Source organism: Neoarius graeffei, chromosome 4 (assembly GCF_027579695.1).
Source record: "Neoarius graeffei isolate fNeoGra1 chromosome 4, fNeoGra1.pri, whole genome shotgun sequence".
Classification (NCBI taxonomy): domain Eukaryota; kingdom Metazoa; phylum Chordata; class Actinopteri; order Siluriformes; family Ariidae; genus Neoarius; species Neoarius graeffei.
The window spans coordinates 18,655,694-18,670,860 of NC_083572.1; the positions used below are offsets into that span (position 1 = coordinate 18,655,694).

General features: G+C 43.2%; 1 protein-coding gene across 2 annotated transcripts in view; it reads left to right on the plus strand.

The window, feature by feature from the left end:
- The window catches only part of gmppab (GDP-mannose pyrophosphorylase Ab), a 56,556-nt gene that overhangs the window by 7,269 nt on the left and 34,120 nt on the right, over nucleotides 1-15,167 (plus strand). The window contains exons 1-3 of one of the 2 annotated variants that reach the window (XM_060918977.1): nucleotides 5,883-5,908; nucleotides 6,277-6,374; nucleotides 6,680-6,783. In XM_060918977.1, the coding sequence (XP_060774960.1) occupies nucleotides 6,342-6,374; nucleotides 6,680-6,783 (137 nt within the window). In that variant the 5' untranslated portion in view covers nucleotides 5,883-5,908; nucleotides 6,277-6,341. Of the gene's footprint in view, nucleotides 1-5,882; nucleotides 5,909-6,276; nucleotides 6,375-6,679; nucleotides 6,784-15,167 lie in introns of those variants that run through there. The other variant, XM_060918976.1, reaches the window with a different exon arrangement.

Sequence of the window (15,167 nt, forward strand, 5' to 3'; positions counted from 1 at the left end):
TGGTTGTTTGTCTCTATGTGTCAGCCCTGTGATGACCTGGCGACTTGTCCAAGGTGTACCCCGCCTATCGCCCATAGTCAGCTGGGATAGGCTCCAGCTTGCCTGCAACCCTGCAAAGGATAAGTGGTTATGGATAATGGATGAATGGATAATTATTCAAAAAAATGTCAGATCGGTGGTGTGCTTGACACGACATATCTTAGACATGTCAATTATGTGATTTTCAGAAACGTTTTACTGTTATACCCCCGCTCCGAAGTGGGGGTGGGGGTTACTGGTTTACCTCTGTCCGTCCATCCGTATTTCCGTCTGTCCAAAACACCCTTTTTCTCAGCAACCACAAATCATAGCCACTTGGTACCAAACTTCAGCTTGGGGTTCTATACCGTGTATACCGTTTTCAGGTCTGTTCCACATCAGCTTCCTGTTTACTGACTGAATGCATTTACGAAACATATAGGGTGGATAGATGCAGGTGCAGGGGAGAGCAGGTGCATTGCAAACTGTAGTCTTAATCCAAATTGCAAGGAGGAAGATGTGGTCAGGGACAGTTGATTCACAAACAGAATGTCAGAGGGCAGGCGAGTAGTCATAGTCAGGAATAAACGTAAGCAAAAGTCAAAAGCACTAGGAGTCAGGCAGAATAATAAGGCTTCATATGCTCACGGACACAGAACAATATTTCGCACAGAGGTGAGTACTTGCAGAGTTTAAGCAGAGCAGTAATTAGCCACATGATGCGGAACAGGTGTGCTTCTAGAATTCATTTGAGGTGGGGCACTGTGGCGTTTAGATGTAGTCCAGAGCGGCCATGTTTGAATACTGCTCCGAACATCGATTTTCTGCATTGTTACTGACAGTAAGCAGGTTAACGTTATAGCATCAAAACACAAATAAAAAAGCGCAAGCAGTTTTTACATGCAATGTCGTTTACATCTATCAGCAGTATATGGCTCACTGAAAAAAGGTGTGGACATTTTGAACCCATCGTTGTCCTCGGCACCTCTCAAAACAAACTACTGCCAATGAAAAAGAGCTACAGCTTCTTTTTCTTACTCAGTGTTCTGCAGTGATGTTCATATTAATGAGAAACCCAACATGATAGTAGTTAAGACAGGAAACGTTGGTCTCAAAGTTATGGAATCCTCAGCTAATTAACAGTTATTCCATGAAATCAAGTCATACATGAGCTGATAGCCAATGAGGCGTGGAGCACTGAGTTGGCTATAAGCCATGGATGACAAGATGGAGTGGAATAACTTTTATTCTATCCACATTCACTGGATTTTGAGAAACAGAGCATTTTTATTGTTATGTTTTGCAAATTTGATCAGAGGTGGGTAGAGTAGCCAAAAAATGTACTCAAGTAAGAGTATTGTTACTTTAGAATAATATTACTCAAGTAAAAAGTAGTTGTCCAATTAATTACTTGAGTAAGAGTAAAAAGTACTAAGTGAAAAAACTACTCAAGTACTGAGTAACTTTTGTTTATTGATCAGGATGTCATAACAGGCAGAGATTTCATACTGTATATATTTCACACAAACTGTGTGTGTGTAGTTCTGTGTATTAACAATAACAACAAGAAGCTCAAGGCAGTCTGCACATAAACCATAACACTGTGTGTGCACGCGTGCATGTTCACGCCATGAAGTGACTGTTCAGCTTTAACAGCAGCTGGCTCTCAATTTTGCACTGTGAAGCTGTGACCTTTTAGCCGTGAACAAGTGAAAACAATAATAAATTAAATATTAATTATTAATTAAATCTTTACAAAGTAACATAATAACAAAACAATGGGTAGAGGTTACAAAGAAAAAGAAGAAAAAGGCAGCCTGCACATAAACCATAACACTGTGTGTGTGTGTGTGTGTGTGTGTGTGTGTTCACTCCATGAAGTAACTGTTCAGCTTTAGGTGGTGTTTACATTAGACCATATCAGCGGATCATCAGATTAACGTTTTTAAAACGATTCGCGTCCACACAGCAACGCCAATACACGATTCGCGTGCACATAGCAACGCCAATACACGGATACGCTAATCACATGACTAATTAGACGGCACGTAAGTTGAAATGTGTCAGTGCAGCTCAGCGCTTCCTCCTCAGTGGCTGCGCTCCAAATCACTCCGCCCTGAACAGCGAGTGCCCTCTGGAGGGTGCGCACTCTGGCCCTGCGCAGCTCACAGAGCGCGCGAGTGAAGTGCACGAGCAGTGATTCGGGACTGAGCCGCTGTGTGTGTGATCCCAGTGCATATCGGGCATGCGCAAGTCACTCACCACTTGCAAGTGGAAGGATGGCAAGCCTAAAGACAATCATAACTACACAATGGGCAGTATTTGCATCTTACCATGAACAACATTAAGAATGACAAAGCAAAGCATTATATTCATACTTTTATACTCTTTAATGAAAAACAAAAAGGTGATACAAGGCGGAAACAATAGCAGGAAGTGAAGTCCGCGCCATTTTTCAGCAGTCGCGTCACATGACCAACGTGCCATGAACAACGGCAGCGAATCGGGAAGGTGGATGTCACAGTGACGTTGTCCAATGACGACGTCAGCTAGAGCTCAGCACTGCGTTTCCTCGTATCTCAATGTTTACACAGCACCGGATCAGATATGAACTGGGTTGAATACGTGGGCCCTGGCGGATTCAAGTTGTTCCACCTGTGGAATCGTTTCCCGGCATTTTAATGTGAACGGACAGTGCATCCGCGACGAAAACGAGACGGATACGGTCTAATGTAAACACCACCTTAACAGCAGCTGGCTCTCAATTTTGCACTGTGAAGCTGTGACCTTTTAGCCATGAACAGGTGAAAACAATAATAAATTAAATATTAATTAAATCTTTACAAAGTAACATAATAACTAGAGGTCTGCGCGGGACAGAATTTTCAGTCCCGCTCCCGTCCGCTCCCGCATTGTGCAGTCCCGCTCCCGCCCGCTCCTGCAAAGAATTATGATTTTCAGTCCCGCTCCCGCCCGCCATATTTTGTCCCGCTCCCGCCTGCAAATCCCGCATGATGCAGACGTTCGCGTTATTTCTCACGAAAGTTCTTGTCATTGGCTTGGGGAATTAAACATGCTGAGCTTAGCTGAGCTCTCCACTGACCGATCCTTCACCTAGCGCATATAGCGAGGGTGCGCGTTGCCAGGCGGCATGCGCAGCTGAGGCTTTACAGAGATACCCATTGTGAGCTTTACTAGAGGAGCTTTGCTGTTCTGCCATGATCGGAGATCTCAAACACGGAAGAGCGGAAAGGAATCGGAAACGTACGCGAGATTAGACCACATCCGCAAATTTAGGCATCTTAAAATGTTTTTATTAATGCTAAATAAAATATCCAGCACAAATTATATATGATAGACATAAATTAATAATTTATAAATTTTATTTTAAACACATTTTTAGTTAGCGGGACTGCAGCTTATCACCTCTCCCGCCCGCTCCCGCATTGTGCACTCCCCCTCCCGCCCGCGCCCGCAATGAGCTTTCAAAATTTGTCCCGCGCTGCACTGCTTTGCGTCGGGTCCCGCGGGAGTGCAGGGCTCTAATAATAACAAAACAATGGGTAGAGGTTACAAAGAAAAAGAAGAAAAAGGCAGCCTACACATAAACCATAACACTGTGTGTGTGTGTGTGTGTGTTCACTCCATGAAGTGACTCTTCAACTTTAACAGCAGCTGGCTCTCAATTTTGCACTGTGAAGCTGTGACCTTTTAGCTGTGAACAGGTGAAAACAATAATAAATTAAATATTAATTAATTAAATCTTTACAAAGTAGCAAAACAATGGGTAGAGGTTACAAAGAAAAAGAAGAAAAAGGCAGTCTGCACATAAACCATAACACTGTGTATGTGTGTGTGTGTGCGTGTGTGCGCGCGTGTGCATGTTCACTCCGTGAAGTGACTGTTCAGCTTTAACAGCAGCTGAACATCACACATAATATCTCCTCGTATGAAAAAGACTGGAAATAATCCTGTAAGATGTGATCAACGATGTTAATCCTTTCATCTCCCAAAAAGTTGTTTACTGGATCCATCTCGCAGAGGAGTTAGCAAGTGGAAGTAACAAGCAAAAAGGTTGCTAACTAGCTGCCAGTGCCCAGCTTGGCTGGGTGGTGGTGGGGATTGCTAGCAAGCGGTCAAGCTAACAAGCTAATGCCCTTCCTTTTGTGAACAAGCACTTGTAGACAAGTAATAAAACAAATCTCACAGAAAAAAACACCTAAAGCCTTCACAAATCCCTCTAATCCACAACAAATACAGTAACTTGAAAAATGGAGATTTCACAAACGATATGTTACACGTTTTGTTATTTAGTAAGTTTTCACCAGTATTCCATTCCCAGTTTTTGACCAGAGCCGTGTACAACTGTAACGCTATTGAGGAGCTGACATTAGGCGAGCAACCTTATTTTCATGAGCATTTTTTGGTTTCACATCAATAAAAAGTGATTGTTAGGAAGATTTTTTTGTAGTTTTATTTCTTGGTTCTCTGGTGTGTGTGTGTGTGTGTGTGTGTGTGTTATCTTGCCGTCTGAGGCCGCAGTGCATCAATACATTTCCACAAAACAATGTATTTTACAGTTATTTATGATGTTACAACAGGGCTAACGTCTGCCTACGAAGACAGCCAAAAGCACATAGCCGACTTACCGCAATGTGTTTCCTCAAATTCGACATTGAGTTTTTATAAGCTGAAACGTCCACTGGTTTGGGGAGACACATGTGACACCGCATAACATAACTATTATTTTTTGTTGTTTGGAGAGTGAACATGGTTTGTATGTGTGGCCAAGGGTGTGCCTCTTCGGCTTGATGAGAAACGCTGGCTGTTGTCTCTGCCATTTTTCTTCTGCTTCCGTGCTCTTTTCCACCTGGACTGCTCTTGCCGCGGGAATTTTGTGTGCAGGCGCGCGCTGCGGCTTGGCTCTGTTTGATTGGCAAAACGGAGTTAAACCATAGCTCCTCCCACTATGGCTCTGGCTGCTACATTTGATCGGTGAGATGCTGTCATGTGACAGAGCCTCTGCTGGAAGTCTCGACAAAACATAAACAAACAGACCACGCATCGCATGGATCAATAAAAATAAAGTAGCGAGTAACGAGCAGAATATAGCCCAATGTAACGGAGTAAAAGTACTGCTTCTTCTTCACAAATATACTCAAGTAAAAGTAAAAAGTATGCTGCATTAAAACTACTCTTACAAGTACAATTCATCCAAAATGTTACTCAAGTAAATGTAATGGAGTAAATGTAGCACGTTACTACCCACCTCTGAATTTGATCAATAAAAACTTTATACAAAACGCCCAGCAACACATTCTGCCATTTTGTTTTTCTCTACTCATGGTATATGAGCTGATGGCCTAGTAGTAGCCAATCAGAGCGTGCGATTGCTCATACCCAGTGAATGTGGCTAGAATAACTGGTGATATACAACATGATAAACACAGTGGCATTGACTTTGGTATGAGTGTGAAACTTTAGCTTAGGAAGCTAGATGAAGAGGTCTCATCTCATCTCATTATCTCTAGCCACTTTATCCTGTTCTACAGGGTCGCAGGCAAGCTGGAGCCTATCCCAGCTGACTACGGGCGAAAGGCGGGGTACACCCTGGACAAGTCGCCAGGTCATCACAGGGCTGACACATAGACAACCATTCACACTCACATTCACACCTACGGTCAATTTAGAGTCACCAGTTAACCTAACCTGCATGTCTTTGGACTGTGGGGGAAACCGGAGCACCCGGAGGAAACCCACGCGGACACGGGGAGAACATGCAAACTCCACACAGAAAGGCCCTCGCCGGCCCCGGGGCTCGAACCCAGGACCTTCTTGCTGTGAGGCGACAGCGCTAACCACTACACCACCGTGCCGCCTAGATGAAGAGGTGACAGACTAAAAACCTAAAGCCCTGCTGCATTGCTCTCTTTAGGCAGAGATGAAGTGGGGCCAAATCCCACCTGTACCTTTTAAAAAAAATTAAAATAAATCTTAGACACCGTTGATGATCACAAGTTAATTCTAAAGATTAATATGCAATTCATTCAAAGTGGATTTTTCCTTTAAGAACATTAAAACATCAGACATTAAGACATTTATGTACAGCATTTTATTTAATGGCACCCATATTAAATATCATTACAGGTTTTGAGATTGAGAAATATTTAGATTAGAAATCAACTATTCTGTAACCTTGAAATATTTTGTTGTATTGTTGTGCACATTATTTAAGCGTGAATTCATGCCTATTTCCAGGAACTCGGTTCCGGCCTCTGTCATTTGAGGTACCCAAACCTCTCTTCCCTGTGGCTGGTGTGCCCATGCTCCAACATCACATTGAAGCCTGTGCCAAGGTAAGAAACATTCACTAGACCTCTGAAGTACAGTAATGATAATGTATTATCACAGCTTTTGAAGAAAGCAGTATATTAACCCCTTATAATCCCACCTTCTTACTCGGATATTCATCTTAAAGCATATTATTCAGTAACTATGAAATATTGAATAACTACAATGAAATGCTTCGTAGTTATGAGTGAGGAATGGAAGTGTGGATCCACTGATGGCTTCAGAAATTTGAAATTCTCACTGATGTTGAGGAAAGAAGATGCAAAGATGGAATGAAATAATGACAAGATTGGTTGCTCTTTCTCCACAGGTGCCCAATATGAAGGAAATCATCCTGATTGGGTTTTACCAGCCTAATGAGGAGCTGAATCGCTTCATAGCTTCTGTCCAACAAGAGTTGAAATTCTCAGTAAGGTAGGAATGGAAGAATCCTGTTTCCTTACATGTACAGTGCCTTGCAAACGTATTCATCCCCCTTGGTGTTTTGTCCTGTTTTGTTGCATTATAAGCTGGAATTAAAATGGATTTTTGGGGGGTTAGCACCATTTGAGTTATACAACATGCCTACCACTTTAAAGATACACATTGTTTTTTTTATTGTGACACAAACAATAATTAAGATGAAATAACATAAATATGGAGTGTGCATAAGTATTCACCCCCTCAAAGTCAATACTTTGTAGAGCCACCTTTTGCTACAATTACAGCTGCAAGACTCTTGGTCTCTCTTAGCTTAGCACATCTAGCCACTGGGATTTTTGCCCATTCCTCAAGACAAAACTACTCCAACTCCTTCAAGTTGTGTTGGTGTTCAGCAATCTTCAAGTTATGTCACAGATTCTCAATTGGATTGAGGTCTGGGCTTTGACTAGGCCATTCCAAGACATTTACATGTTTCCCTTTAAACCACTCCAGTGTAGCTTTAGCAGTATGTTTAGGGTCATTGTCCTGCTAGACCGTGAACCTTCGTCCCAGTCTAAAACATCTGGCTGACAGATTTTCCTCCAGAATTGCCCTGTATTTAGTCCCATCCATTTTTCCTTCAGTCCTGACCAGCTTTCCTGTCCCTGCAGATGAAAAACATCCCCACAGCATAATGCTGCCACCACCATACTTCATTGTAGGGATGGTGTTCTCAGGGTGTTGGGTTTGCGCCACACATGGCATTTCCCATGATGGCCAGAAAGTTCAATTTTTGTCTCATTTGACCAGAGAATCTTCTTCCATGTGTTTGGGGAGTCTGCCACATGCTGTTGGGCAAACTCCAAACGTGATTTTTTAAGCAATGACTTTTTCTGGCCACTCTTCCATAAAGCCCCACTCTGTGGCGTGTATGGCTTAAAGTGGTCCTATGGACAGATACTCCCATCTCCGCTGTGGATCTTTGCAGCTCCTTCAGTGTTATCGTTGGTGTCTTTGTTGCATCTCTGATTAATGCCCTCCTTGCCTGCTCTGTGAGTTTTGGTGGGTGGCCTTCTCTTGTCAGGTTTGTAGTGGTGCCATATTCTTTCTATTTTCCTATAATGGATTCAATGGTGCTCCGTGGGATATTCAAAGTTTGAAATATTTTTATGACCCAACCCTGATCTATACTTCTCCACAACTTTGTCTCTGACCTGTTTGGAGTGCTCCTTGGTTTTCATGTTGCTTGCTTAGTAGTGTTGCAGAGTCAGGGTCCTTCCAGAACAGCTTGATTTATACAGACATCATGTGACAGATCATGTGACACTTTGATTGCACACAGGTGGATCTTAATCAACTAATTATGTGACTTATGAAGTGAATTGGTTGGACCAGCTCTTATTTAGGGGTTTCATATGGAAGGGAGTGAATACTTATGCACACTCCAGATTTGTTTTTTCATCTTAATTATTGTTTGTATCACAATAAAAAAAATAATAATAATGTGCACCTTTAAAGTTGTAGGCATGTTGTGTAAATCAAATGGTGCTAACCCCCCAAAAATCTATTTTAATTCCAGCTTGTAATGTCTGTGAAGATTCTCAGTCATCCAGGTCATGGTAAACTGTGGGTGGTAAAAGAGAGCAAATGGACTTGCTTGAAGATTCTTGAAGACGTTTCACCTCTCATCCGAAAGGCTTCTTCAGTTCTGTCTGACTGGTAGGGAGCATCAGGTATTTATCCTCTCATGGATGAAAAGCTCATCTAAAGCCTCGGTCACAACCGGCCGTATGTGCTCCTACGGCCGGTCTACGTGCAAAAAACGCAAGAAACGCACGGAGGGCGTGCGTGTGACGTGCTGATTTTCGAGCCGTAGACTGGCCGCAGACCGGCTGCAGAGGTTCTTTGTCATGTCAAACAAACTCTACGGGCGCTTACGTTTTTTTCAGGTTGCAAGACAAACTTACAACCAACGTACGTCTTTCTCCACGAACAAAAAAAATGCAGCGATTTGGAAAACGCCAAAAATCGCACGGCCAAAAAATCGTACGTCCGGTTGTGACTTAGGCTTAAGGTGTCATTGAGTCATCCTGTTGGTGTGGGTCACTGGGGGCTGGTTGTGAATGGCCTCGAGAGTCGTTAGGATGATCAATGGATTGCCCGTTAGGGTGATCAATGGAATGCTGATTCTCTCTGTCCTCCTGTGAGTCACTGAAAACAGCTGGGTTTTGGTGTGCATTCAGTTGTCTGGGAAGTGTGCCAAGGACTGCATTGTAGGTGACTGATAAATGATGTCTTAGACCCCCACCTCTGTTCAGTGATGGCCGTTCCAGGTTGACAAAAATGGCTTCTTTAACTCCTCGCTCATACCAATGATCCTCTCTGGCTAAAATGCGTACGTTGCAATCCTGAAATGAGTGTCCTTTGTTGTTAAGATGAAGGTAGACAGCAGAGTCCTGGCCTGAGGAACTGGCTCTCCTGTGTTGAGCCATGCGCCTGTGAAGCGGTTGTTTTGTCTCCCCAATATAGGGGTCCGTGCATTCCTCACTGCACTGAATGGCATACACTACGTTGTCCTGTTTGTGTCTGGGTATTCTGTCCTTAGGGTGGACCAGTTTCTGCTTCAGGGTGTTACTGGGTCTGAAATGTACCGGAATGTTGTGTTTGTAGAAGATCCTCCTGAGTTCCTCAGATGGACCAGAAATGTAGGGAATGACAATGTTCTTGCGTTTGTTCCTGTTATCCTCCTTGTCCATTCTGTTCCTTTTTCTGCTCTTGAGGAAAGACCAGTTGGGATACCCGCAGTTCTGACGTGCTTTCTTGATGTGATTCTGCTCCTTCTCTTTTCCCTCTATCGTTGTAGGGATATTCTGAGCCCTGTGTTGCAAGGTCCTAATGACCCCCAATTTGTGTTCCAGTGGGTGGTGAGAGTCAAAGAGTAGGTACTGGTCTGTGTGTGTGGGTTTCCGGTAGACCTTTTTCAGGAGTTGCTCCCAGCCACTGGTTCAGATATGTGGATGACACCTGGGTTAAAATCAAAACCCATGAGGTGGAAGCCTTCTCTAAGCACATCAATGCAGTGAATATTAACATCGACTTCACTCGGGAGGACGTCAGTGGGAATAATCTAGCCTTCTTGGATTGTGATGTACACATTAGACAAGACAGAAGCCTGAGCATCGAGGTCTACCGGAAACCCCCACACACAGACCAGTACCTACTCTTTGACTCTCACCACCCACTGGAACACAAATTGGGGGTCATTAGGACCTTGCAACACAGGGCTCAGAATATCCCTACAACGATAGAAGGAAAAGAGAAGGAGCAGAATCACATCAAGAAAGCACTTCAGAACTGCGGGTATCCCAACTGGTCTTTCCTCAAGAGCAGAAAAAGGAACAGAATGGACAAGGAGGATAACAGGAACAAACGCAAGAACATTGTCATTCCCTACATTTCTGGTCCATCTGAGGAACTCAGGAGGATCTTCTACAAACACAACATTCCGGTACATTTCAGACCCAGTAACACCCTGAAGCAGAAACTGGTCCACCCTAAGGACAGAATACCCAGACACAAACAGTACAACGTAGTGTATGCCATTCAGTGCAGTGAGGAATGCAGGGACCCCTATTTTGGGGAGACAAAACAACCGCTTCACAGGCGCATTGCTCAACACAGGAGAGCCAGTTCCTCAGGCCAGGACTCTGCTGTTTACCTTCATCTTAACAACAAAGGACACTCATTTCAGGATTGCAACGTACGCATTTTAGCCAGAGAGGATCGTTGGTATGAGCGAGGAGTTAAAGAAGCCATTTTTGTCAACCTGGAACGGCCATCACTGAACAGAGGTGGGGGTCTAAGACATCATTTATCAGCCACCTACAATGCAGTCCTTGGCACACTTCCCAGACAACTGAATGCACACCAAAACCCAGCTGTTTTCAGTGACTCACAGGAGGACAGAGAGAATCAGCATTCCATTGATCACCCTAACGGGCAATCCATTGATCATCCTGACTCTCTAGGCCGTTCACAACCAGCCCCCAGTGACCCACACCAACAGGATGACTCAATGACACCTTAGATGAGCTTTTCATCCATGAGAGGATAAATACCTGATGCTCCCTACCAGTCAGACAGAACTGAAAAGCCTTTCGGATGAGAGGTGAAACGTCTTCAAGAATCTTCAAGCAAGTCCAGTTGCTCTCTTTTACCACCCACAGTTCCAGCTTGTAATGCAACAAAACAAGACAAACACCAAGGGGGAATGAATATTTTTGCAAGGCACTATAAGGAATATAACATGGCAGACGTGCTGTTATAGGAAAATAGTCATCCACATGGTGGCGTGATGCAGCCCGCTTGTGCAAAGCCAAGTTACTGTTCCCCTCCTGAAGTGTATTCATTTCAAATAACAGCATGCACCAACATGTTCTGTTCATCTTAAATAACAGTGATTTGCCAACAGTTAAAATTTTTTGATATCTGAATGAAAATTGTTGTACTTTTAACTGTTTGTAGTTACTTTTGATGCTTTAGAATGTTTTTGAGAGATTGCAGGGCATTCATGGGAAATACCAATTCCAATGAATAAAAAATATGTAGAGAGGATATTACACGGTTGTGCAAAGATATGAAGTTTATCTTCGAGTGGTGAATGTATGTATTCATGAGTGAGTGAAGTGAATGAGTGAAAATGTTTTTCAACACCAGAAGATAAATTTAATATCTTCGTGCCACCGTGTAACGTTCTTTATATTATTTGGACACATCCACCCACCCACCCACCCACCCACCCACCCACACACACACACACACACACACACACACACACAAAAACCCAAACAAACAAAAGAATTTTAATTTTAAACCGGTTCGTCATTTTGACAGCGCACATCTCATCAGCAGGAAAATAGTGGTCGTGACATCATCGGACTGAAATATTGGAAATTATTATACGTACATATGGGCCACTTTTTCCATGGAATAAAAACATGTATTCCAGTGGTTCTCAAACTTTTTTCACCAAGTACCACCTCAGAAAATACTTGGCTCTCCAAGTACCACCATAATGACCAACATTAAAATACAGTAGCGTAGTAGGCCTAAGTATTCATTAAAAACAAGGCGGAGGTTTTATTTACCAAATATATTTAATATTGTTGGCCACTGTAACATTACACACAGTACTTTGAACAGTAACACTGTGTTTAAATATAGGAAAATAAAACACTGTACTTAAATAATGAATCAAATAAATTGGCCAAATCTGCAACATCTGTAGTCTCATCAAGCTGTATGGTAAAATATCTACTGTTCTTAATGCGCTCAATCAGTGTCTTTTTAACATCGTCAGCCATGTCATTTATTCTCCTTGACACGGTGTCATTTGAAAGCGGCACCAAGTTTAACTCTCTGGCAGCTTTCTCTCCACACATGATACGTGTCATCTCTTTGGCTAATGGCAAACACAGCAGTTCCCCGATTGTGTGCGGCTTACCGGCTCTGGCGATCAGGAGGCTGGCACGATATGAAGCTTCCTGTGCTTTGGCTACAGGTGTACCATAGGACAGAATGGTGGACTTGGACTGCTTCAGTTCATCACGTTTTCGTAAAAAAAAAATCCACTGGTTTGTCCTTTAGTGCTGTGTGTTTGGTTGTAAGATGCCGTTTGAGATGCGATGGTTTCATGGACTCATTGCTCAGAACGTTGCCGCATACAACACACTGCGGCCTGGGCAGCTCCTCTGTCCCGCTCCAAATGAATCCCAGTTTTATGTATTTTTCGTCATACTTCCTCCTCACTGGTTTCTGCCGTTTGCTAGCAGTTTTGGGGCTGGTTTTGCCACTGTCATTAGCATCTGCGCTCGGCTCACACACATCCTCTTCAGTTCTCCCTCTCTCCTGATCCACGCTCCCATTCACGGATTTAAGGCACGACAGTAATTTTGTCGTACTCGTCATAATTAGCAAAGCCACCTCCACCTTTTCCCATCACAGCCTAGTCTACCAATGGCGGATAACCATCTGTCAGCGGAACCGGCGGGAATGCGTACGTACGCTACGTATGGCTACCCAGAAGCACTTGCAAACTTTTTAAAATTATTAACTTAATTTGTATCTCCTTCCATTTTCTTGTCATCGGTTGATAAGATACTTTCATCCATTCGGATATTATGGATAGTATTTCACGTTTTATTTTATTTTTTAAATTTTATTTATATTTAATTAAGTGATTCTTTGGCGTACCACTAGTGGTACGTGTACCACAGTTTGAGAATCACTGATGTATTCTATTCCTTTCTAGTGGGTTTATTGATGGAATGCAATATTGTTATCATATCGCTTATCCTCCATGTATTACACCACTCTCCCCAATGGATAATGAGCGTGCAATATTGTTATAATATTGCATGTTGTCAAGACAACACGACATCACACTTTGCAGCTCATGCAAAGATCCAGTGACAAAACTTTCTTGCTGTGCATGTGCACAATCATTTCTTTGTCGGCCAGGAGAGAGAGAAGATGGGGTTAATTCAGTGCTCGGATTAAGCACTAAATAAATAAACTGAAACTAAAGATGCGCTGAATGCCCAAAAGGCTACTAAAACTTCATGATATATTCTTCATGCATATTTACAAGAGAAAAACATGCCAACAGACATCGAAAAACTGGAAAAGAGACACATCGGCGATGTAAAACTTCCGCACTAGCGAGTGACTGGCAGTTTATACATAAACATGGCCATGAGGTTTCCTTCATTAAAAGCGGAAGATTTAGAGAGAATTTTGAAAGTGAAAGACGCTCTGAACACCCGAAAGTCTACCAAAACTTCACTGGATATTCTTCATGTGTATTTAGAAGAGAAAAACATACCAACGGACATCGAAAAACTGGAAAAGAGAGCAATAGCGGAAATATTGTCAGTTCTATTTGGAGGTGAGGAAAAGTGACGGAGACTTGTACAAGAGGACTTCACTCATGGACTTCACTCAGCAAAGCCCTTTTGTTTTGAACAACTGCAATGGAGCAATTAACTACAACCAAAAGTAACTGTGAACTTAAACTGTCAACCTGTACATAGCTTGGATATCTAATTTGGGTTGTTGTTCAGGCTTTTTGGACTTGTACCATTTGTGACCCCTCACCGAATCCAGGGACACATGTCGGCCGAAACGAATCCAAGATAATCGCAAAAGAAGCATTTTTTTTTCGAAATTTGTGATTTTTGTTTTTTTCCATCATGTGCAAGTTGAGGGGCGGCACGGTGGTGTAGTGGTTAGCGCTGTCGCCTCACAGCAAGAAGGTCCTGGGTTCGAGCCCGGGGCCGGCGAGGGCCTTTCTGTGTGGAGTTTGCATGTTCTCCCCGTGTCCGCGTGGGTTTCCTCCGGGTGCTCCGGTTTCCCCCACAGTCCAAAGACATGCAGGTTAGGCTAACTGGTGACTCTAAATTGACCGTAGGTGTGAATGTGAGTGTGAATGGTTGTCTGTGTCTATGTGTCAGCCCTGTGATGACCTGGCGACTTGTCCAGGGTGTACCCCGCCTTTCGCCCGTAGTCAGCTGGGATAGGCTCCAGCTTGCCTGCGACCCTGTAGAAGGATAAAGCGGCTAGAGATAATGAGAGATGAATGAATGTGCAAGTTGAGATCTTGAAGAATGCAATCAGTATTTCAGATAATAGATTGTTTTGTTGTTAAAAGCATACATTTTTTGTTGCAAATTGTCTCGTTTTTGTCAGGACTGTAGCCTGCTGGGGGGTGTGGGTAAATTACCATATGGGCCATTCACATGATGATTTAAGTCTTTTTTTTTTTCGCGAATCAGCTGTATGATGGGAGTTGAGCGCATGGCTACTTAACCTGCATACAGGCATGTGATTTCACTATGGAATGAGGAACCTAAACAGAGCGCAGAGGAGCTGAAACGCCGCGAAGCAAACAGACGCACGGTATTTACATCGGAGATAACCATTTCTAGCAAAAAAAAAAACGCAACCTCGTTTTCCAGATTGAATGGAATACTTGAATGATCGGATGATACACGGACCGTTCTAGGACTACATTCCATCAGAGGCATTGGTGTGTGCAAGGCGCCGTTTCTCTTTCTGATGGGGTAAGTTTATTAATCTAAGGCTGTGTGGTTATTTTTGCATGTAACGGAGAGTGTTGTGGTTTGGTTAAGCCTAGGTCACAACCGGACGTACGATTTTTTGGCCGTGTGATTTTTGGCGTTTCCCAAATCGCTGCGTTTTTTTTTTTGTTCACGGAGAAAGACGCGCACTGGCCGTAAGTTTGTCTTGCAACCTGAAAAAAATGTAAGCGCCCGTAGAGTTTGTTTGACATGACAAAGAACCTCTGCGGCCAGTCTACGGCTCGAAAATCAGCACAT